General features: G+C 39.2%; 1 protein-coding gene across 5 annotated transcripts; it reads right to left on the bottom strand.

Annotated features, from left to right (window-relative positions):
- Positions 1-561: 561 nt before the first annotated feature.
- On the bottom strand, positions 562-24,927 carry FAM221A (family with sequence similarity 221 member A). 5 transcript variants are annotated; one of them, XM_082693755.1, is made up of 8 exons: positions 24,787-24,927; positions 22,641-22,780; positions 22,008-22,181; positions 17,622-17,812; positions 15,243-15,449; positions 10,684-10,785; positions 5,615-5,697; positions 562-1,073 (listed from the first exon to the last, which is right to left on the bottom strand). In XM_082693755.1, the coding sequence occupies exons 2-8, from the start codon at positions 22,685-22,687 to the stop codon at positions 1,011-1,013; spliced, it is 867 nt and encodes a 288-aa protein (XP_082549881.1). In that variant the 5' UTR covers positions 22,688-22,780; positions 24,787-24,927; the 3' UTR covers positions 562-1,010. The 5 variants fall into 5 exon arrangements, with proteins under 5 accessions (XP_082549881.1, XP_082549880.1, XP_082549882.1 ...); XM_082693754.1 differs by lacking the exon at positions 22,641-22,780 and having other exon boundaries at positions 24,787-24,921; XM_082693756.1 differs by lacking the exons at positions 22,641-22,780; positions 24,787-24,927 and adding an exon at positions 24,480-24,611.
- Between the last annotated feature and the right edge of the window lie 577 nt (positions 24,928-25,504).

Below are 25,504 nucleotides of genomic sequence, written 5' to 3' on the forward strand. Positions count from 1 at the left end.
CAAATACTCACATACAGGTATTTATTTGAGAAGTAATCTGAGAGAACCAGAGAGATGGATGAGAAAGGGAGAAGTTAAAAAAAGCTAACATAAGAATGTATTACAGAGTTGGCCACTGCTAGAGGTGACTGGTACTCAATCCCAAAGAATTTTCTGAAGAAAATGCCTTATGAAAGGCATCTCAGAATTCTCCCAGCTGATGGAAGAGAGAGCATTTATTCATAAGTCAAGGGTGGCCCCAAGGTCATTAACTCCTTCATATCTTTCACACATCTATGATGGCAGAGGGGCTCCAGTAGGCAATCCTAAGCCACACTGTCAGAGGATACCTGGAGAAAAAAGTAAGGGAATCATGAAATGTTTTCAAGATGAAATGCCATCAAATGGCTTCCATGAGAAGCTGTCAGAAGCTTGCCTGGAAGTGTTTCACAGCAGTCCAGGAGTAAGAGGTGCAGGCAAGAGGATTTGAGGCGGCACACAAGAAGTTCAATACAGTTACATAAAATGCATAATCAATAAAACTACTTAAAAATCAGTAGACACCACTAGAAAATGATTATATAATTTTTAAATACACTTTATTTAAAAACATAAATCAAGATTACAAAGTTTGAAAACTAAAAAATAGGGATTTTAACTTACTATTTTTAAATAGTGTTCCTTATACATTTATTCAAAACCCAAAATAACCTACTTAATTTTTTAAATAACCTCAAAAAGTTAAATTATGACAGACTAAAAACAGTTACTGTATTTTCAGGTTTTGACTAATATGAAAACAACCTCATTTGTTAGGAGAGATAAAAAGTATATACAAAATAGTAATCATGAATTTTGATAAAAGTAATATAATTTTCACTTGTTTAAATAAATTAAGGAAACAACCAAAATGACATATTTACATAGTAAAATAAGTAAATAATTCAAGAGAAAATAAACTGTATTGATGTATTTAAACAAACACAAACAAGACCTATTTGGATGATGGTTTTAATTTTTCCCAATGGTCTTCATGAAGGTTTTGTACTTGATGGTGCTTTTCCTTTCTGCTTAGCAACCTTTTCCATTTTTATCTGTAAAGTTAGAATGTTTGTTGATAAAATAATCTGTAAAACATTCTAAAGAAAAAAAGTTGTACACACTTTATTTGGATTCATGTCTCATTAATCCCAGGCATTTCAGAGTTATTTAGCAGTGATTAAGCTGCTAAATTCTAAAGCAAAATCTAATAGTAGATTGCATTTTTTTAAAAGATTTTATTTATTTATTTGACAGAGAGAGAGATCACAAGTAGGCAGAGAGAGAGAGAAGGGAACAGGCTGCCTGCTAAGCAGAGAGCGAGCCCAATGCGGGACTCGATCCCAGGACCCTGAGATCATGACCTGAGCCGAAGGCAGAGGCTTTAACCCACTGAGCCACCCAAGCACCCCCTCAATTGCATTTTTAAAATATGGTATGATTTCAACTTTGCAAAAGCATTTTAATAAAAATAACATATAGTGAATATTGCTTTGGAGAAAATTAATAAATTAATTTTAACTGCCACTAAAAAAAAATTGTTTTATAAAAGCTTAAATACATAACCTTACATCCTGTCTATGCACATTAACACACTTAATGCAGCTGGATTATCCCTGGAACATAGGCTGCTTTAAGGATAGTTTCCTGAAATTCTGGTTTTCACATTTCCACAGTTACTTCCCTGAAGGTTACCCTCCAGTGTACCCGAAGCAAAGAAGCAGGGTTTTTTGTTTTTTGTTTTTAAAGATTTTATTTATTTATTTGACAGAGAGAGATCACAAGCAGGCAGAGAGGCAGGCAGAGAGAGAGGAGGAAGCAGACTCCCCGCTGAGCAGAGAGCCCGACGCGGGCCTTGATCCCAGGACCCTGAGATCAGGACCGAAGGCAGCAGGCAGCGGCCTAACCCACTGAGCCAGATCCTAAGTAGTGGCCTTCTGACCTTTAGAAACATTTAAATCCTTTCTATGGGAAAAAAGACCCCAGAGAACACAAAGCCCATTTGCCTTTTACAATTCCCTGAGGCAGCACACATTGACTTATCCCTGTAAGAGAAAGGGACAGAAAGTATGGGGCATTGTGGGTGGAGGGCCTCCTATCTTCTAAGGTGATAGGAATAATATCAAGAAACCAGAAGGAATCTAGTAACACCAGTCTATCCAATCTCATCAAATTGTAAATAATAACTTCTCAGTAATAAAATCTATATATTTCACCTCTATCTCATCCCCATTTTTCCCCTCTCTCTCCTCTCTGAGTTGGTTGGGAACCTCATTCAAAAACCATACATTCGGGGCGCCTGGGTGGCTCAGTGGGTTAAGCCACTGCCTTCGGCTCAGGTCATGATTTCAGGGTCCTGGGATGGAGTCCCGCATCGGGCTCTCTGCTCAGCAGGGAGCCTGCTTCCTTCTCTCTCTCTCTCTCTGCCTACCTCTCAGTGTACTTGTAATTTCTCTCTGTCAAATAAATAAATAAAATCTTAAAAAAAAAAAACCATACATTCATATCACTCTTGTACACTGTATTAGTCAACAAGTCATCTGAAGGATCCCCAAAGGAATACCCTATACTAAGGTAAAGATTATAATCTTTGGGGTCACAGAGAAGAGCATCTGAATCTTAACTCTAGCATTTATTAACTATTCGAAGTGAGTTTTTCAACCAACAGTTTTCTCATTTGTTAAAAAAAAAAAGTCACAATAATAGGTACTTCTCAAGGTTGTTCTAAAAGTATAAATGAGATCATATGTATAAAATCCAGGTACTTAATAAGGAATCAACAAATGTTAGTCCCTTTTCCTCTCTCATTTAGGGCCAAGTGTTCAATTTATAGTAAAATCAAAGAGACAAGATGCTAAACAACCAAACATAGCCAAAGTAGGGCTTTCTCACTTGAAATAATACTTAGCAAATACATCCATCTAATCTAGGGTCTGATGAGCAAAGATACCTCCTCCTCTCCCTTTGTTTCTTCTTCAGCTTCCTGGCACTCACAGCAATAGCAGCTTGCACCTAGTTCATCTTTGACAAATTTTCCTAAATAAAATTCTCCTTTCTTAGAGATAAGAGACCTAGGGTCATCCACAATGGAAGAAAATAACTTGACCTAATATATAAAAGAAGAAATGAAGCAACTCTTCAATAATACCTAAAAGTAATTAGTAAACTGCATTACCACAAAGGCTTCAACTGTCAGAATCAACTCACACTTAACGGTAAAGTCTTCTTCACACTAAAGGTTACCACTGCACCATGATACAAGCAAAACCAGATACAGACATCATACTGCTTTCTAAAGGGTTTGTGACCCACCAGATTTAGCTTCCTAATCATCCCTTTTCCCTCAACAGTGCATATCTTGGTTTTTTGGAGTAAAATTCAAGTACTAACAACATGTATAGTAGTAGTACATGTCAGCTCAGAGGAGGTTATTTAGGAAGTTGTTGAGCTTCTTAGTTTTTATATGCCATTAATCACACAGGCTGGGAAGTTTATAAGCTGTGCCTCGTAAATTCATAAATCACACAAGATGGAGAGTTATAAATGACATCTTGTAAATCCATAATTTCTCAGTCTATTTATAATAAGCAATCTGGATTGGCCGCATATATCCTCTAAAACAATCACTCCCGCCATTGTCTTCCCACAAGCAAATACCACCAGCATGTTTTCAAGGCAGTCAGCATGACCCAGGCTCCTGAAGGAGGGAAGGAAGGAGTTCTGGAACCCTGTCCCTCATAAGCCTCTAAAGGGAAAACTAAAATTCAGCTGTGAACTCGTGTATTCCAGAAATGGAGAGTGATGTGATTAAAAGTCTAGCCTTAATGATGTTGTAAAAAGAGCATTCTTTTTCCTCACTCTGGCCATTTCATCTCCCTCCCTGAGATCCTACTACTACTTCTTTCTCTTAGATGAGAGCTCTCCAGTAAGGTAGCCACTAGCCATATGTGGTCTGCTGAGTATCTGAAATGTGGCTGCTGTGACCGAGGAAAATAATTTTAAGTTCTAATTTTTTTTTTAAATCAGACCTATCTAGCCACACATGATGAACAGCTGCAATAGGGAAAGAACATTTTCATCACTGAAAAAAGTTCTATTTCTAGCTCTGCCTTAAATCATATCCAGGACTCTCCCCTCTATTTCAAAATTCTTCATCAGAAAAACCAAGCTGGGGCGCCTGGGTGGCTCAGTGGGTTGGGCCCCTGCCTTCGGCTCAGGTCATGATCTTAGGGTCCTGGGATCGAGTCCCGCATCGGGCTCTCTGCTCAGCAGGGAGCCTGCTTCCCTCCCTCTCTCTCTGCTTGCCTCTCTGTCTACTTGTGATCTCTCTCTGTCAAATAAATAAATAAATAAATAAATAAAATCTTTAAAAAAAAAAAAAAAGAAAAAAGAAAAACCAAGCTGCCCTCTCTGTCTTCTACTCCCTTTCCTCTTAGGAGGTAAATTTATTTAATGGTCTTCTTTCTCCATACCTTCTGTTACTCAACAAGCTACAACAAAAAGTGACAAAAGTGGCTTTACTTTCATGGCACTTATTACCTAGCTGGAGAGTTAATAAATACCCACAGAGCAACTATAAAATAATCCTAAGAAAGCATTTTGGAGAATGTTACCATGTGGTCAGATACCATCCCCCATATCTCATCAAACCAATATACTTTCATCTGGTAACAAACAAAAACAAATCTCTCAAATATGACCACCATGAAACACATCAAATGTCTAACGATATGACATGTATGAAACTGACTATCAATTAGTATGTTTCTTTTTTCAATTTCCCATAAATATTTATTGAAAACTTATTATGTACAAGGCATTGTAGTTAGTTCTGGGGAAAATATAAAGAAGAATAAAGTACTGTTTTTCCCCTAGGAGTTTATAGTGTGGTAGAGGACTGAGGCAAATTATCACTACTGAAAGCTAGGAACACATCAATACTATAGTTATTGAGCCCTGGGAATTGCTTAAATACGTTTATATCTAGTGTTCAGTTTCTTAAAGGCTAATGGGTAATTTTAATTCAAGTCTAGATATACCTTGAATGCACTGAGAAGAAATATTACATATTAAGAATTCAAGATACAGGGGCACTTGGGTGGCTCAGTCAGTTGAGTGTCTAACTCTTGATTTTGGCTCAGGTCATGATCTCAAGGTTGTGAGACTGAGCTCCCCATTAGGCTCCTCGTTCAGCAGGGCCTCTGCTTGAGATTCTCTCCCTCCCTCTCTGCCCCTCCTCCCACCCATGCCCATGTGCGCACGTGCTGTCTCTCTTTCTAAAATAAATAAATAAGTAAATCTTTAAAAAAAAAGAATTCAAAGTACATATGATTTACAAATCTACTGATAGCTGATGTTTATTATTGACAGTTTTATCTATTTAGACAATCTTTATGACCTTCAGAAATTAACTATTACATTATATATATATTATTGACTCATTCTAGTTCTCTCTGAATCATTCTAAATAAGTCTCAAGGTCTAACACCAGCTGTAAGTCAAGGCTTTATAAATTATTTTTAATGATGATCCACAATCAATATGTGATTCTACTGTGTTTTTGTCACAAATCAAATGCTTAATAAAACAAACTTACCCTTTCTTGGTATCGTCTTTCAAAGAAAGCCATATCATCCTCTTCAGGTCTCTTTAAGGAAGAAACTTGACTACTTGTACCTACTAATAAGGAAAAAATAACTCTAAGTAATATATTTATGGAATTATAAATTCTGCTGGGCTTTTAAAAAAAGAAAAAAGGCAGAAAGAAAACTTTCCTCTTACCAGTGATTTTTTTTTTTAATTTTTCAAACCAGAATGGTCTAAATAGTAATAGATCCTACTACCTAATTCCTTTATTTTTAGGGGGCAGAGGGACAAACAGACAGGGAGAGAGAGAATCTCAAGCAGACTCCCCACTGAGCACGGAGCCTGACACAGGCCTTGATCCCAAGACCCTGGGATCATGACCTAAGCCAAAATCAAGAGTCCGACACTTAATCAACTGAGCCACCCAGGTGTCCTACCTAATTCTTTAAAAAGCAGAGCATTGCAAGATAAAGTAATTTTCATTGGCAAACATTCTCCTAATGAGCAACTAGTTCATACTAAATAACAACATACAGCTATTTCACACAAGAGCACACTTAGCTTTGCTGGACTTACATTTTTTTTTTTTTAAAGATTTTATTTATTTATTTGACAGAGAGAAATCACAAGTAGATGGAAAGGCAGGCAGAGAGAGAGAGGGAAGCAGGCTCCCCGCTGAGCAGGGAGCCCGATGTGGGACTCGATCTCAGGACTCTGAGATCATGACCTGAGCCGAAGGCAGCGGCTCAACCCACTGAGCCACCCAGGCGCCCTGGACTTACATTTTAAATTTTATAGCAAAACTAGAAATTCACATAACACCATAACAGATAATGCACAAAAGTAATTACAGAAGACTTAAGCCAAGGTCTGAATGTTTGTATTTGTTGAAATCCCAATGCCCCACATGATGGTGTTAGGAGGTGGGGTCTTTGGGAGGTGCTCAGGAGGGTGGAGTCCTCATGAATGGGATTAGTGCTCTTACAGAAGAGACCGCACAGAAATCCCTCAACTGTTCCACTATATGAGGACATAATGAGAAGGGCCAGCCGGGGATCAGGAAGAGGGCCTTCACCAGAACACAACCATGCTGGCGTCCTGATCTTGGACTTCCAGTCTCCAGAGCTGTGAGAAATTAAATTTCAATTGTGCTTAAGCTACTCAGTCTATGGTATGTTGGTATAGCACCTGACTGGGCTGTGGCAGTCTGTACAAGCAACCAAGATAATACCTGCTTTGAAATTTTTCAAAACTAAAATAATTTTAGGAATTTTCCATGGTGTTCACTTTTTAAAACTAAACAAGCACTAGTGTGAGTTGTGAAAGGAATTTAAAATTGCTTCGGGAAAGAAAACCAAGTTTTCTTTGTAGGTGCATTAAGAGCCCAGCTCCATGGAAAAGTTCACCTCCCTTTTCAGGTGAACGTGTTGGTAGGGTCCCCTCATTTCCAAAACAGAGTATCAACTTGAACACACATGGCAGTTAAATTTACCCTCAACCAGCAGCACAAAATCACATAACTCGAATCACCACAGTGTATAACCACACTCTGTCAATCATCTAACAAAAGACTTAAGAAAAAGAAGGAAAAAGTGCTAAGAATACGTGCTATCTATCCATTCATCTCAAAACTCTGGGTCTTTTCCTGAATCATGCTGGACCATTTGAGCTAAGCTGCTTGTAGAATCACTCTCAGTGAGTTGCAGTTTAATGGTATATTGCCATTTACCTGGTAAAATGGTATTTTACCACTTTCATCAAAGTGTCTATCAGAAATGAGCAACCACATGCTACATTTGCTGAAAGAGAGTTTTTTTGTTTTGTTTTGTTTTGTTTTTTAAAGATTTTATTTATTTATTTGACAGAGAAATCACAAGTAGATGGAGAGGCAGACAGAGAGAGAGAGAGGGAAGCAGGCTCCCCGCTGAGCAGAGAGCCCGATGCGGGACTCGATCCCAGGACTCTGAGATCATGACCCGAGCCGAAGGCAGCGGCTTAACCCACTGAGCCACCCAGGCGCCCCGAGAGTTTTTTTTTTAAGAAGACAAGTCACTTCATTTATTCAAGTTAATTCATTTCATTCAATAATCTGCCATATTGTTGCTGTAACGGTTAATATTATTGCATTATTATTTCTCATGAGGGAACCATGCTTTTAAAAAATCTGGGTTGTATTTCCATGATGTCTAACTAAAAATCTCTAAAACCTTTTTCCTTACCAAAAGGTAATCCCTTCATCACAAGAGAAACAGGAAAACCAAGATTTAGTTGTAAAAAGTGATCTCCATCAGAAACAATTCATAGTTCATAATCTTTCAGGATTGTACTCTTATTTGGGGCCTCTTTTGTAGGGGAGGGGGCTGTCTCTCATAAATCGTTTCTTGAAAGTGAGAACATGCCCTACTGCATCATAGAAGGAAAACAAGGTCTCGTTCCCAGACAATAGACAAGTGGTCCTCCAGGAAAGGAAACCCAAGGGCTCCCAGGTGACATTCTGCCAAGATCAGGGGACAGAGTCAGTGACCCTCCTACCCTCACCAGTCAGCAGTAAAAAGGTCTAACCAGCTAGTGGGAGAGGTAGTAACTAGCTTCCAGTTAGAACTTCTAGCTCTGGACTGTCTGTGTTTGAGGCTGGAGGGAGATGTTACAGAGTCTGGAGAAAATGACTAAAAATAGGCAAGTGTGGAAAAGATACAGGTTTCTTACAGGGGGGACCCACAGAAGGGGGGTACCACCATTCAAGGGCAGTGCTGTGCTTTCTTTGAGAACAGAATACACTAGTGGGGTCCGCAGTTTTCAGATAACAACTGGAATGATACTGAACAAGTGGAAAGTTAATTCAGAGTTTCCGTCCATGGTTCAGAAAACACTGACGGAACGCCTGTGTGCAAAGCAAAGGGACAGGCGCTGGAAAACGATCAAGCTGTCTAAGATGTGATCTTGACCGGAAGGAGCCATCTAGCAGGGGCCATCAAACACCTGCACACCACAGAGTGCTATCCTCGGGGCCACGTGGAGGAAAAGGCGGCTTCTGGCCAGCTGCATCAGGGACAGCACTCCTCCATCCTCTCCTCCTGGTACTCAGTGCATCTTCTGTGCCTCTAGGTTACTGTGTGGCCTGGCCCATTCCAGGCACGTGCTTATCTTCCTTATGTTTCTTGGTGGTGTGAGAAAGGGAAGTTTGAGAGGATAAGATCCGGCCTCACAGGTGCCTGGTGTGTGTGTGGGAGTGATGTATGGTGGAAGTCTTGCTCTGTCTTGGTTCAGAAAGGTGGGGAAAATTGGGGGAAAAGAGAGCTCAGACAGGGTGATAAGGGTATGGTGTCTTAGTCAGAAGGTGCGAGCAAAGTTATACCAACAAGCAGTTTAAGTACACTACACAGCTTCAACCAGACGACAGAAAGAGCACCAACACTGCCAAGGACCTCAAGAAGGCAGCTGGAAGCCCTCGGCCAAATAGGTGAGTCTGCAGAACTAGGAAGCTTAAATTCTTTCCTGTTTTTGGTCAAGCTCAACCAGAGCATATGAAAGAATATCGAATAAGTAGAGGGTCTTCAATTTCCGGAAAGTAGAAAGATCAAGTAAACTCAGCATTCCCCAGCATTCCCCTCCCCAAACCCCAAAACAGTGAAGTTGAATGTCAAAAGTGCAGAGAAAGTTTTTGGATATCTTCTTTGAGTGTGTTTTTTGGATTTGCGTCCATAAGCAATCAAGATGGAGAGAGATGTTATCCCAAAGAGGAAAGTTTGTAGGAACGAAAGTAGCTGAGCCATCCAGCCATGATGTCTTTAGACTTACACAAAACCATGGCTAACAAGGACTCTCCCACATGAATCAGCCAAGCAAGCCAGTGGCCACATATAAGAAAGTGTGATGATGATCCACGAAATCCTGAGTGAAGCAGCCAAGAGGCCCAAGGCTCTGACAAGGGATACTCTGAGGCCACAAAACAACCCACACAAAATAGCCCAGTACCAGGACAGTGACCAGACAGAGCAAACATCTGGCCGGACGGAGGTAAGAGGAAGAAGCCCTGCCAGCCTGGGGACTTCATCACCACCATCTTGAAAGATCTAAAGGCTGACCCTTGGGATGGGAAACCGTCTCTGTCCTGCCCCCATACCGAGAAGGCCTGGGTAACTGGTTTCTCAGGACCACAGGCAGACTTGTGTACCTGTGTCTTTTGAAAAACAGTTCTGAAAAACCGTGGGTCACCACATCATTGAGTGTCACACTATAGAGACATCTTTAAAATCCAGCACTAGTATAACTTTCATGAGCACTGAGGAATCCATAATAATAGATGAGTATCTTTCTAATAATGAAAAGTATTTAACTGATCACACCTTCCTCTGTGCCTTCACTACCATTACACTTGTCATAACTGAAGCTTACTCACATCAGCAGCAATTACATCAACCTTGAAAGCTGACACAACTGTGTCCTTTTTCTTGGTTTTGGTTTCTTCTATCTATATTTTCACATAACTTTGTTGGGTGTTGTTTGTGTAAGCAGCCCAAAAATCCCTTGTGGAGAAAGTCAGGGTACATGAAAAGGCTGCATGATAATACAAATAAAAAGAAAATTCTCATTTAAAAATATTTGTAAATATTCAATACCTACTGCATCATAAAAATTCCTCTTCAATGTTTTTTTCTTATCTTAATAAAGGAAATAGAATACTAGTGCTTAAAAATAAATAAAATTAATATATATGTATAATGTACATGTATAATTTATAGGTATAATTTATAAAGGACAAACCTTTCTAACCTATACTTATCACTGGATTAGATCCTGCTTAGGAAAGCCACTAAAGGAGTCTCTTATTCAGATATCAAAGCAATAACATGTAAGGTTTTAAAAGTTCAAATTATTGTATTATTAGAATCTTCATAATTGTTAGATTTAGCAATTTTCAAAAAAAAAAAGAAGTTCCTTGCTTCTCAGTACAAGGCCAATTAAAAATAAAATGATAACCAAATTGTGGTAATACTGAAGAAAAAAGATCTAGAAAATGAATCAATCTACATTCTTTTTTACTACCCCCCAAAATATTTGTCAGTTTAATTTTATTACCATCTGTCAGTGGAGAAGAACTAGATGATGTTTGAAATGCTTTTAGAAATGGGTGGTCCATGGCTGTAGCTGGAGAATCTAATAATTCAATCGAAGGTGCACCTAGGAACAAAATATATGAAGAATGAAAATTAAATCTATATTTTTCAGGATACAAAAGTTATTTCAATGTAAAATAAATTAGAACCTCAGCAGATTAATTAGAAAAAAATTTTCTATAAAAAAATTTTTATTTAGATTTTTATCTGCCATATAAAGTACAGGGAATTAGCTAGAAGTATGTTTGTACTTCTCAGAGATCTTTTTCACAGAAAAAAGAAGTTATGCATGAATTTAACTATGACAAAATGGTACAAAACCTTAATACAGTCACAAAAATATTATCAAAAGCAAGACATTCATGAACAAAGTACCTATAGTTGAAGAGGACAGAATAAATGCATTTTTACTATGTTCCTCACTGGGAAACCATCTCAAAACAAAGTATGAACAATAAAGAAAAATTCAGTGAAAAAAAAAGAAAGAAAAATTCAGTGAAATGAGGAAACATCCACAACCCCACACCACAGATTACAAAGACCAACTGCTAAATACATTGACTTTTGGAACAAAAGGAAGGAAGCTGTAGAGAAAATTTTTAAGTGCTCTATATTCTTCACAAACCACCACCTCTCCTATATCCCTCTTCCCACACAGTGGATAGAGGGAAGGAAATAAACTCTTAATCCTATTTGGTTTTTTAAATGAATCCTTTCTTATAAACTGAACAGTGTGGGACAATTGCTTGTTCTTTCAGTTTTCCGCCCGCTCCTTCCCCAGCTCCTCTCTCTTGGGGTTGGAAGAAATATAAGAGAAGGAGCTCAGGTCCACTGAGGCCCCTGTGCTGTCCTATGCTTGTTGCATGCACTACTGATCTCAAATGCTCAAGGCTGGTAAGCGGTGATTTAGTCTCACAGCTTGGTGGGACCTCACACTTGCTCTCACTAGAAGTATAAACCCCTGGATGCCTGCCACTTCCTCTACTGAATCCCTCAGAGCTCAGAGCACCCACCCTCTAGCTCTGCTTGGGATCCCCTTGCTATGACAAATGTCTCAACTGCTTTACAGCTCAGCTGCCTTCCAACCACCCATAGGAGCTGGGCATTATGGACTCCTTCTGCATCACAAAGGAACCAAATCAGCAAGTTGTCATCTCTGTCCAGGACTCTACATGGCTAACAGAGCAGATGTCCCTCTGCCCCAGGCTCCCCTACATCTGAAATCAAGGCAAAGACCTCTTGTTTCCTCTCCTCACTCTCACCTTTCCTCACCACACCTTCCTTCCCTTAAGGGCCAAAAGCAGGAGATTTTCTCTCTTTATAAGATGCCTAAGTGATAAAATACTAGAAGGCATAAGAAGGCAAGATGCCAGCTATTCCCACTATTACTTAGCACGGTTCTGCAAGTACAAGACATTGTAATTAGTTAAGAGTAAGAGCCAGAAAATATTGGAAAAGGCAAAAATACCACAATGTACAACATTGACCAAACATTTAAACTCTAACATTAAGTAATAAAGAACTGGTAACAAAAGTAACATAAAATATTTGCTTTTCAATAAACAAATAATAATCAGCTAGAAAATATAAAGGAAGGAAAAAACCCTACATATGATAGCTATAAAAAAAAATTAAACACCCACAAATAAAATGAAGAAAATTATGAAACAGATTGAGGACTTTCATGAAGATAACTTCAGAATTCTACTCAGCTACACAGAAAACAAATGCAGAGACTCAACATTTTAAAATATTAATTCTTGGGACACCTGAGTGGCTCAGTCAGTTAAGCAGCTGCCTTGTGCTTGGGTCATGATCCCAGGCTCCTGGGACTAAGCCCCACATCAGGCTCCCTGCTCGGCAGAAAGCCTGCTTCTTCCTCTCCCTCTGCCTGCCACTCTGTACTTGTGTGCTCTCTGTCAAATATGTAAAATCTTAATTAAAAAAATAAAATAAAAAATAAAATATTAATTTTTCCTACATTAATCTATATATTCAACATGATTATAAACTAAATAATAGAATGTTTTTGTAAAAATAAAATGTTTTGTAATAATAGAATACTGTCGAAAAATAATGCCAAAGTTCTGAAAAAAATTGGAGAGTAAGAATAAGTCAGGAAAATTCTGAAGTAATGAAATGAAGTAATAAATATTAATTTATTATAAAGTTGTAGCACTGAAAATGGCATGGTAGTTGCCTAGAAATAGACAACAAGCAAGCAGAGGCAATTAGCCTTTAACAATTACTGGTTTGAACCCAGCCCTACCACTTATTAGCAGAATAACAAAGAAAAATATGTTGTACTTCTCTGTGCTGAGTTTCCTTATCTGTAAAATAAGAGTAATAATAGCGCTTAACTCAGTTATTTTGAGGATTAAATGCATTAATAGATATAAAGAGGCTGGAAAGACTCGTGGAAGTACAAAGCTGCAATCATCATCAACATTTTGCCATTGGGAACTGGGTTTTCTGTAACAGTTCCATGAGCTTAATACAATCATGCACCTATGAAAATTGAAAAATGATTTATGTATGAATATAACAATATAATTGTAAAATTACCTAGAAGAGAAAATACAGATATACCAAAGGAATCTTGAGAGAAAAAGAAAATACAAACAGGAAGCATTTACCAAACCAAATATCAAAACATACTATGAAGAATAATAATTAAAAATAAGTAATATTGACCCAAAATAGACAAATAGGCCAATGCCACAAAATAGTACAACAAAATATGAGAAAGGTAAAGTTTCAAATTATTTGGGGAAGAATGGTGTTTGGATAACTTGCCATCAATTTGCACAAAAACTGAAGTTATACATACCTCACATTTTCACAAAAAATGTATTCCAAATACATGAAAAAGCTAAACATAGAAACAAAAAAGGAATTAAGTATTAAAGTGCATGAAGGTAAACATAATCATATAATTGCCTCCAAAATTTAAAAGCTGGATAAAAAAATAAAAATTTTAAAAAAAGACAAAAGCTTGGAAGAAGATATCTGCAAAATAAATGACAAAAGACTAGTACACAGATTATATAGATTACTACAAAAGTATTAGTACAAAGGATTATATAGATTAGCTCAAAAGATTAGTACATAGATTATACAAAACTATATATAAACGAGAGAAGATAAAAATACAAAAATGAGCAAAGTCATTTATATACACCAGACAAGTCACAGAAAGCTAAACAGCCAATAAATAAGAGAAGACTCTCCTCTTACTGGTTATTAAACCAGGGAAATCAGACTGAAACAAGAACATTTTCACAGGTCAGACTGACAAAACATTGGGTCTGCAGTATCAGTGACCAGCATAAATGTGAGAAATAGGGAAGCTAAACCATCTAGAGAAAGTATAAACAAGTACAGCATTTTTGGAAGGCAATTTGACAGAATGTCTTAATGAAATTTCACATACTTCAACCCAACAAATCTGCTTCTCAGTATCTACCTTAGAGTCAGATTTATGTAGCACACAAGCAAGAAAGTTCAAGGATGTTTTTGGCAAGACTAGTTGTAAAGAAAAAAAAAAAAAATGGAAACAATCTAAATGCCATGAACAAGGTTTAGAAAAATTGACAAAATAGCTTAGAAAACCTGATAAATTGATAGCGTGGAATATTATGTGGGGGGGTAAAAGAATTGAATAGATTTGTGTGTTCTGACATGACAGGCCTTCAGATTTACGATAAAAATATATGCTAAAAAGAAAAATAAATTGTCAATTAAATATAATTATCGATTATCAGTGACAGCAAATTACCCTCTGGGAAAGGATCTGGGGTAAAGAGAGGTGTTCAAGGGTGTCTTACAATACTTCATTTCTCTTGTTTGAATCTTTTACAAGAAAATATTCATTCACGTTTATATAATTTTTATACTGAAAAAAACTGAATACAAGAAAAAAAATCCATACACACAGAAGTATTTAAAGTAGATAGGAACCATATTCTTCTCCCAATCCTATTCAACTTCAGAAAAATAAAAAAAAGAAGAAGAATCCAGCTACCTTGAATAATTCAAGATATATCCAACTGAACTTTTCCCTATATTACTTAAAACTTTCATGTATGCAAGCAGTGTGTACATACATTATTATAAATGTGATAACATGTATACATATACATCTGCATATGCACACACAGACATAAGCCTGTTTCCAAACTGAGATGGCTATAATGGCAAAAAAAATTACATACAATAGAGCAACAAATAAAGTATCATATCAAATAAAAAGAAATACTCAACTATTACAAACAAGAGGGTTGGGGGTTGGGATTTGGATACAAGTATTGGAGTAGGAGTGATCTTTTTTGTGTGTTTTCTATAATGACCATATAGTGTATAGTAGCAATAAAACCTTTATTATAAAATAAAAATCAAACAAGAGAATGGTTTCTGGAAAAAACTAAAGAACATAAAGTGTGGAACAAATATAGGGCTTCACTCTCATCAGCACACATAAAAACAATATGACAAGCTCACATTTCATTGATCGACACTTACCAATCCCACTGTCATCTAATCGCATGTAGCCTTCTGCCAGTGAGCTGAAGCCTGTTAAGCCTCCCATTGCTGCATAAGGGACATCCTGCCCCACTGGCTTCCCCTGAGCCAGTCTTTCTTGCTTAGTTTCCACGACTGTGTCATGAGCATATGCAGGCTGACCACAAGCACAAGTGAAGCAACTATGGAATCCCGAACACTTGGAACCTGAATCAAGATGTGAAGGGAGTCAAAGGTCTTTAAATATAGGTACTAAGTTGTCTGCCCTAAAAATGCTCAGCTTGGCCACAATGACCCGAATCTGAATCCCTCACATGCTATCTCAGGCCTCTAAAACTCCTGCCTCCAGCCCCCGAACTCCCTTCCAGCCACTGTTCTGTAAGATGCTGAAATGAGGGGTGCCTGGGTGGCTCAGTGGGTTAAGCCGCTGCCTTCGACTCAGGTCATGATCTCAGGTTCCTGGGATCGAGTCCCGCATCGGGCTCTCTGCTCAGCAGGGAGCCTGCTTCCCTCTCTCTCTCTCTGCCTGCCTCTCCATCTACTTGTGATTTCTCTCTGTCAAATAAATAAATAAATAAAATCTTTAAAAAAAAAAAAAAGATGCTGAAATGAGTAAGGTAAGGTAAGGTATATAGCAGGAAAAAAAGTACTGGAAAAACCAAGTAGGACTAAAAGAAATTGGGCTAACACTGGAAAGCCAAGAAATGTAGGCCCTCTCCTCAAATATGGAGTTAAAAGCAGGTGTGGATAGCCCAGTAGCAGGACCAGGTAGCCCAGTAGCAGGACCAGGTAGAGAACGTGGAGGCCTCCTTGTGGATGAATGCCCCATAAAAGCTTTATGGGAAAGCCAATCTACAACATAGAAAGGACACAATGGAATAATTTAACAATAGAGAGCAAAGAAGTACTGATACGTTGCCACACCATGAATGACTCATACAAACATTATGCTAAGTGAAAGAAGCCAGTTATAAAAGGCTACATATTCTATGCTTCCATTCATATGAAAATGTCTAGACTAGGCAAATCCATAGAATCAGGAAGTAATTCTTGGTTGCCTAGGGGTGGGGGAGAGGAAGGAATAAGGAATGACTACTAATGGATATGGAGTTTCTTTTGGGGGCAATGAGAATGTTCTAAAATTGACTGTGGTGATGGTTGCACAATTCTATGAGTATATTAAAGACCACTGAACTGTACTCTTCAAATGGATGAGTTATATGGTATGTGAATTATATCTTAATGAAAGTATTATATAGGGACGCCTGGGTGGCTCAGTCAGTTAAGCTGCTGCCTTCGGCTCAGGTCATGATCACAGGATCCTGGGATGGAGTCCCGCATCGGGCTCCTTGCTTGGCAGAGAGCCTGCTTCTCTCTCTGCCTCTGCCTGCCACTCTGCCTGCTTCTGCGAGTTAAATGTCTCTCTCTCTCTCTCTCTGACAAATAAATAAACAAAATCCTTAAAAAAAAAAAAAAAAAAGAAAGAAAGTGTTATATATATTAAAGAAAAAAAATACATACAGAAGTGGAGGCCAGAATACACCATTAACAAAATTTTACGCACTCACACTTCTAAAAAATGTGTATGGGAACCAAAGCGCATAATAAATTTTATCCAACTACTTCCATACTTAGCCAGTGAAAATACATTTGATCCTGCCCCATCATTAAAAGTCTTTTATAACATATTTCAATTCCAACTACTATGAAAATTAGAAAAACTATCTACTGAAGAAAATACTGAAATAATGTCCTACCTATGCCAAGGGGGTTTTAAAAGGATGATCAAGTGAAAGGGCTGCAATTTGGGTACAGGTATTGAGGTAAGGATGCTATCACATATAAAGTGTTAAATTTGTTATATTACCTTTTCCTTTCCTCATCAGCCTATATTTTAGGCAATAAAATACTAATCTGCCAGCAAATTACAAATTTTTTTTCGACTTATCAGATCCTTTCTAAAAACCTCTCAATAGAATTTAGTAGATAAAACTCCCATTCAAAAATTTAAATCTGGGGCACCTGGTTAGCTCAGTCAGGAGAGCACAAAACTCTAAATCTCAAGATTGTGAGTTCAAGCCCCCTTTTGGGTGTGGAGCCTATTTAAAAATAAATTAACTAACTAACTAAAATTTAAATCAGATCACATCTAAGTATTTTTAAAATCTACTACTATCGTTTAACCTATTTGAATTCCATGAGAGTTGGGCTTATGATGGCAAAACAACTCAGTTTTTCCACAAAAATAACATTTTAGAGTAGCTGTCCACCAAACTTTTCTGAGTTGTTTAATATTGACTAGGCACTCACCAAAACTGGCACAAAGACGCATTAAATATTCAATAAAGAAAGACAAACATTCTCTTGGTGTGTACTCACAGGCATTGCATAGAAAGCCGGGTGCAGCGCTGTGCTGATCCGCAAAGTGCTTGCACCTGCAGCGAATGGGCTGCGCGCCATTCAGAGGGACGTAAAGGTACGCCCTGCACCCACAGCCGCTCACTTGGCAAGGGAGACTGATGGGGCGTTGCTGCGGAATCGTTTCAAAGTCAGTTTTATGTTGCTTATACCTACCAAAAAAAATCAAATGAAAGGAAAGAAATAAAAACAATGCAGGGATTTCTGGAAATTACAATTTCTGTCCTGTTAAATATAAAATTATTCAAATTTTTTTATTTTTATTTGCTGTTCTTGTTAGTAAGGCAAAAATAAACTCCCTTACAGTATTTCTGTCAGCTCTGTCACAAATTGCTTTGGTTGGAAAAAACCTTCACTCTTTTGGATTTTTATCTTTAGTTATTTAAGAAAAATTATCACAGCAATATACAAAGAAATAAAATTCCCTTAAGATACCACTAAAGATTCTTCAATATGGAACCACAACCTACGAGTGTGGAAGAAGTTCTTTATAAGAATTCTTTCTATTGAAGTACATTATTTAAATTTATTTTCATAGGTTTGCTATAAAGCTGAAATGAGTTCAATAAACATATATGAATGTGATTTATTTTAATATAATTCCATTTTTATGGAATTTTCCATTTTCCATTTAATATAATTCCATTTTTAACTTTTAATTTCAAAGTAAATTGTCAACATTTTTAAACGCCAAAGCTCTTTGTTAAAACACTGTAGTTTTCTTTTTTTTCCTAAAGATTTTATTTATTCATTTGACAGAAATCACAAGTAGATGGAGAGGCAGGCAGAGAGAGAGAGAGGGAAGCAGGCTCCCTGCTGAGCAGAGAGCCCGATGCGAGACTCGATCCCAGGACCCTGAGATCATGACCTGAGCCGAAGGCAGCTGCTTAACCCACTGAGCCACCCAGGCGCCCCAACACTGTAATTTTCTTAAACAGACCACTCACTTCCTGTTCTTCAGGTGATACTCAATAAAATAATATTGAATTTATTATTCTTAATATTAATCCAGGTAGGACAAGTTAAAATAGCAATGAGATGCCATTTTCCACTTAGCAAAGAGAACCAATTTTTTTCAAACTAAACATAATTCACAATGCTGTCAAGAGTGTTATAGAATAAACTTTCTCATTTAATGTTTCAAGAAACTTAAAAAGAGGGGCGCCTGGGTGGCTCAGTTGGTTAAGCAACTGCTTTCGGCTTAGGTCATGATCCTGGAGTCCCGGGATCAAGTCCCACATCAGGCTCCCTGCTCAACAGGGAGTCTGCTTCTCCCTCTGACCTCTCCCTTCTCATGCTCACACTCTCTCTCTTTCAAATAAATAAATAAAATCTTTAAAAAATAAAAAATAAATTAAAAAAAAGAAACTTAAAAAAGATCCATACATACTTCCCATGGCTTATATAATTTCATATACAGCATTTTCTTTTCTTTTTTTTTTTTTTTAAGATTTTATTTATTTATTTGACAGAGAGAGATCACAAGTAGGCAGAGAGGCAGACAAAGAGAGAGGAGGAAGCAGGCTCCCGGCTGAGCAGAGAGCCTGATGCGGGGCTCAATCCCAGGACTCTGGGATCATGACCTGAGCCGAAGGCAGAGGCTTTAACCGACTGAGCCACCCAGGCGCCCCTCATATACAGCATTTTCTAATGTATATAATTATCAAATCACTGTTACACATCTGAAACTAACATTGCATATCAATTCTATGTCAATAAAAATAAAAATAAAATCATTAAATGGTAAAAAAAAAAAAAAAAATTCCTTTAACCCAGAGTTCATTTTTCAAAAATACACCTCAAGAAAATATTTCTGGTATAGAAAGAGTTGTGTGCATAAAGATGGTATCAGCAATACAAATACACACACACACACACAACATATTAATAAGGGAACGAATAAGTAAATCAATAGACATCAGTTTTAAAAATTTTAGCAATGAAACCCTTCCTGCAAATAAAATTGCTTACAGAACCATAATATATAAAATAGATAAAAGCAGAATGAGTTAAAGCAAGGGAAAGAGACAAAATTAGAGTCTGTCCTTCCTCTAACCTGCCCTTCCATGAGGTACTGCTGAAACTCCCTCCTATCCCTCATAGCTCTAAGGAACACACAATGAACACCACTGGACTAGCTAGAATATTGAGCAGGTATTAAAAATCTTATTTGCGAGGCGTCTGGATGGCTCAGTGGGTTAAACCCTCTGCCTTCAGCTCAGGTCATGATCTCAGGGTCCTGAGATCGAGCCCCCCGCATCGGGCTCTCTGCTCAGCAGGAAGCCTGCTTCCCCCCTCCTCTCTCTCTACCTGCCTCTCTGCCTACTTGTGATCTCTATCTGTCAAATAAATAAACAAAAATCTTTAAAAAAATAATAATAATAAAAAACCCTATTTGCTCGGGTCATGATCCCAGGGTCCTGGGATAGAGCCCCACATTGGGCTCTCTACTCAGCAGGGAGCCTACTCCCCCCCCCCCCCGCCGTCTGCCTTTCTGCCTGCTTGTTATCTTCTGCCTGTCAAATAAATAAATAAAATCTTTAAAAAAAAAAATCTTATTCGTGGGGGCATGTGGGTAGCTCAGTCGGTTGAGCGTCTGCCTTTGGCTCAGGTCATGATCCCAGAGTCCTAGGTTGGAGCCCTGTGTCAGAATCCCTGCCCAGCACGGAGCCTGCTTCTCCCAGCTTGTACCCTCTCTCACTATCTCTCTCTCTCTCTCAAATAAATAAAATCTTTTTTTAAAAAAATTTTCTACACAACAATGTAGAAACATTTCTGTGACTGTTACTAAAAACTTGTTCAATATTTATATGCACATATCATTTACAAATGAGCTATGTAAAGAAAAAAACATGAATAGTAAAATGTATTGATAGCAGCTGGCTTTAGATGGTGAGTTTTCTATTTTGCTATATGTTCTTCGTTTACCTTAATAATAATCACAATGTTTATAACAGGGAAAATATAACGGTTTAGACAGAGATCTCACTGAGTGACTGGTACTAAAGACCTTTTCCATGGAAGCTGGAACGTTCAAAATGAACGTTAATTCCATGGTTCGTAATTATACATATATGAAACTGACACTAAATTTGTATAAGAATAAATGATAAAACCAACCACAAATTAACCAAACTACTCTTGAACTCTGAAAGATACCAACATAACCCTCATTCTCCATTCCTCCACAGTGTTTTCAGTTGGGCTTACTAAATAAATTTCAAGTCAATCTATATACAACATTACTCCTCCTAGCAACGGCTCAACAACCTTCGGCAGATGCCAAGTCTCTATGTAAACAGCGACTATTACAGAGTCTCTCCTGAGAGAGCCCCAGAAACTATGAGAACAGGGCAGTTCTCCTTGCATGCTCTGTTTGGAACAGAAAGCTAAAAAGTTGTTACCTGAAAATACATAATAGGTTCAATGATTTTTCCAAGAAGCAGCTTTGTCCTTTTGAGCTTTATAGCTGTGTCCTGTGATAGCAGTAAAATGTAAAGTAGAACACAACAAACACAGACAAATACAAACCTCTAGTATAGGCAATAAAAATCAGTGGCTGGAGCCTCCTTCCTTTCCTTTCCTCCATATGCCTTACTTGGAAAAGGACCATTTGTAATAAAAAGCTGTGTGCTTGTATTTTTGTTTGCTTAAAGAAAGGTATCACCACAACATGTTTCTTAAAGCACAAAGGGAGATTAGTAAATTGAAGGAGAAATGCTTCTATTTGTAGGTTGGTAACCTGTTCAGTGTGGGTCCACTCAAGCAACTCTTAAAGTAATTTTGTATTCTGATGACCCATCCTTTACTAACTTATCCAGTCATGGGAGAAGTAGACCCTTGGCAAAGCTGCAGGGGCACCAATCTTTTTTTACCAAATGCAAGAGAAGAGATGTTTAGGGTGATGGACTCCATAATGAGTTCTAATAGGATATAAGAGAAATTTTTTTTAATTTTTTTTTTAAGATTTTATTTATTTATTTGACAGAGAGAGATTACAAGTAGGCAGAGAGGCAGGCAGAGAGAGAGAGAGGAGGAAGCAGGCTCCCTGCTGAGCAGAGAGCCCGATGCGGGACTCGATCCCAGGACCCTGAGATCATGACCTGAGCCGAAGGCAGTGGCTTAACCCACTGAGCCACCCAGGCGCCCGAGAAATTTGTAATTATAGCAAAAAATAAATAAATAAATAAAACCACTTTAGATCATTTCTAGGGTAGTACATAAAAGCCTTCTTTTAAATATTGAGAAATATTGAGAATATCACATAATAATGTTATTTATAGAAGGAAGATACGGTCTGCTACAATTTTACATTTTCTAATCACCAGAAAACTAGCAATATCTTACCTATGTGTACAAAAACATAGTGTCTCTGGACCCACAAGCTTACAATCCATTCCAGTTGGTGACCGCCAGCTCACAAATAATCTGTTCTGCAAGCGCATAGGTAATACTCTTTTTTTGTATTCTTCATATTCTTCAGGAGTAAAAAGTTTCCCTCCATCGTCCTCACCAACAATTCTACAACAAAAACTTCTCTTAAGCCTTGAATATTTATTTTCCAGGTCAAAATTAAACTTTACTTGTATAGTCAAAGGAAATGCTGCTTCAGATTTGATTTTTTTTTTTACCTTGGGTTTATGTTAATAGCGAATTTACCCCATAGGAATAAAGCTTTTGCTTCCCAAGTGAAAGAGGATTCCAAATTAAAGAAAGAAAGAAAAAGTCAGTGAATTCATGACATCTGACTTTACTGATCCGGGTTTACCACTGGACAATTACCGCAAATTCAATTTCAGTTTCCCCTTGGATTCTGAAGCAAACATGTTCATTCTTTTCATTAAAAGCTAGAATCTAAACTGCTAAAAATTCAAATATTTTCCTCCCCCTGAAAAGCAATAGTACAAAAAACATCAGTGCAGAAGACAACATGAGTAATGTGAAACCAAATCCTGGCCAGGAGTTGAAACCCACAAATACCTTGGGATCTGCACAAGCTCAAACCCACATATATATTCAGTAATCATCCTTTAATTCCAAAACTTTAACTTCAAAGTTTTATGGGAACATTTAAGCCACCACTATTTCTTCATTCCTTAAGAAATTAAAAGTTGGCATCCCTGGAGAAAAAGGAAGCACAAGTAAAAGAATTTGTTCAAAATTAAAGAAATTTCTCCTCGAAAAATATCACCCCTTAAAAGCCATGAAAGATGTTGTTTGTAGAATGCTACTTAATTTTTTGTGCAATTCGTACTTTTTCCCATACTTTCAAGCTTTTAGCTGGGACAGATAAATAAAGCCAATTCAGAAGCTATGAAACCATCACAACCTTCTTCCTTACTTAAATAATTTAGATACACAATCGTAAAAAAAAAAAAAAAAAAACCCAAAGAGCATTTTATTCTGAGAAAAGTTTTGTATCATTTCACATTATAATAGGTACCATGTAATATATCAGTAGGTACTGGAAAAAAAGATCAACACAGATCTTAAAGATGGAGATCATTTGTACTTGACTGCCAAACCAGCACAGCTCAAACTTTACAGTAGTTACAAAATCCCCAGGGGATCTAGTTCAAATGCAGATTCAGACTAATTTAGGATCTGGAGTGGGCCTGAGCATGTGCATTACTAATAAGCTGCAAAAATAATTTTCCACCAGGTCTTAACATTTTCTGGACCAGGCAAGAGACCATAGCAGAGACCCACAACCCACGTATCTAAACATCTAAATATCTACGTTATCAGTCAACACAAAGCCCTGGAGACTTGGAGGCTAAAGAAGCCGGCCCAGCCCTCAGTGAGCGCTGGGTGGCAACTGTCCTGGCTACAGGACTCACGGCCTTACCAGGACCCACCGGACCAGGGGAAGAGACCTGAACCATCAAGCTCCCCACTCTTACTTGGCTCAGAATTACCAAACATCTCTAGCTATTACCCAAAACTATACGACCGAGACAGAAGGAGTGAAGGTCAGTGAAGCAATCTGTTTGCACTAACAACCCGGGGTGATTTGGGACGACCACCTTTAAGCAGAGCAGCCCTTCTCGCTCAGGTTTTCCAGGCCGCTGGGATTTCCCAGGCGGAGCAGTGACTGCCTCACTTCCCGCATATATACACAAGCACTCCCGGCCCCCACCCCGCACCACCACCCCCAACAATCGCCCCCACACCTCCTCCCGGACCCCGTCACCCCTGGCGCCCTCATCCCCACATCCCCCTACTATAACCTCTCCAGGAATTCCCATTCACCCAGACTCCCAACTGCCAAAATCTTTCTTGGGAGACGGGGGAAAATTACACGTCTCCGCAGGTGCATCAGGCTTTGTCAGGGCCCAGGGCAGCGAGGGGCGTCCCCGAGCCAAAGCGGCAGCTGTTTCTATTTCCGTAAGAGGAGTTTCTCCGGAACCGCCGAAACACCAGTCTTTCTCCTAAAACCTGCACCCCGGGGTTGGGGACGCGTCTGGAAGCTCACGACATACCCTGTTACTAAACTAACATGCAAACGACTCTGCTATTTCTTATAAGGCCCGAGTACCCAGTGTGAACTCTTCGATGGCCATTTAGAAAAAACAGCTGGGGGGCACTTGGGTGGCTCAGTGGGTTAGGCCTCTGCCTTCGGCTCGGGTCGTGATCCCAGAGTCCTGGGATCGAGCCCCGCATCGGGCTCTCTGCTCGGCGGGAAGCCTGCTTCCCCCCTCTCTCTCTCTGCCTGTCCCTCTGCCTACTTGTGATCTTTCTCTGTCAAATAAAATCTTTAAAAAAAAAAAAAAAGAAAGAAAAGAAAAGAAAGAAAGAAAAAAGAAAAAACAGCTGGACCTCCGCATAAATCGAAGAGTTAATAATCCGCCTTGGAAGGAGTCGAAGCGGGAGACCTCTTAAACAGCCTCGGAAGAGACTTATTGGAACTACATGTCACTACAATACCTAACTGCAAAAAGACGAAACTTAAATCCAGATAGCGAAACCTCCCCGCCCCCCCCGCCAAGCAGCCGGACAACAGATTCCGGGATTCCCGGAGCCCCAGGGGGCGGGCGCAGGGCGCCTATCCGCGCCCCCGCGCTCCTCCGGCGAGGGGGACACGGCCCGCCTGGGTTCTCCCGGCCCCGCCGAGCCGCAGCCTCACCTCCGGTACTCCAGGTACTCGTCCACCGCCGCGGCGCCGCCGGAAGGCAAGGTCAGCCGCTCCATGGCTGCGTGAGGCGAGAGGCGCCAGCCCAGCGCGCTGACGAACCGACTTCGGAGGAGCGAAACCGGCCCCGCCCCCGCCGGCCGCGCCCCCTCCCGCCCGCCTCCCGATTGGCCGGCCCGGGGACGGAGGCGGAGGCGCAGGGCGCGCGCTTCCACCTGGCGGCGGGCTCCCGACGGGAGAAAGCTTCGGTCTCCTAGAGCAGCCCACGCCGCTCGGGTTGTCGCTTACCGCAGGCACAGACCTGGTGGCTCTTGCCTTCCCCGGGACTCGTAGGTCTCCTTGTAAGGTAACAAATGACAAGGGAGTGCAATGGCTTGCATATCATGGACGCACAGAACAGGGCTTATTTCTTTGTACGGAACTTTTCGCTGACTTTGTGGCCGGACGTCGCGGATTCCCCAGAAGTGCTTTCAAAATTGGCGTTTAAGAGACTGCGATGCAGAAATCAATAGTTCTGGGTGTCTGCGCCCACTCTGGGTGGCACTAAAGCACCATGTTCTTCCAAGGAACTGAATTAGCGGGTTTAGAAGAAATGAGGAGGAACAATTTGGTGAAGAATTTTTACGCCTTTGAAAATATTCTCCACAAAATCTTTTTTAAAGATGTATTTATTTTAGAGAGAGAGAGAGAGAGTTGGGGGGGGGGCGACGGA

Source organism: Mustela nivalis (assembly GCF_964662115.1).
Source record: "Mustela nivalis genome assembly, chromosome: 12".
Lineage (NCBI taxonomy): Eukaryota > Metazoa > Chordata > Mammalia > Carnivora > Mustelidae > Mustela > Mustela nivalis.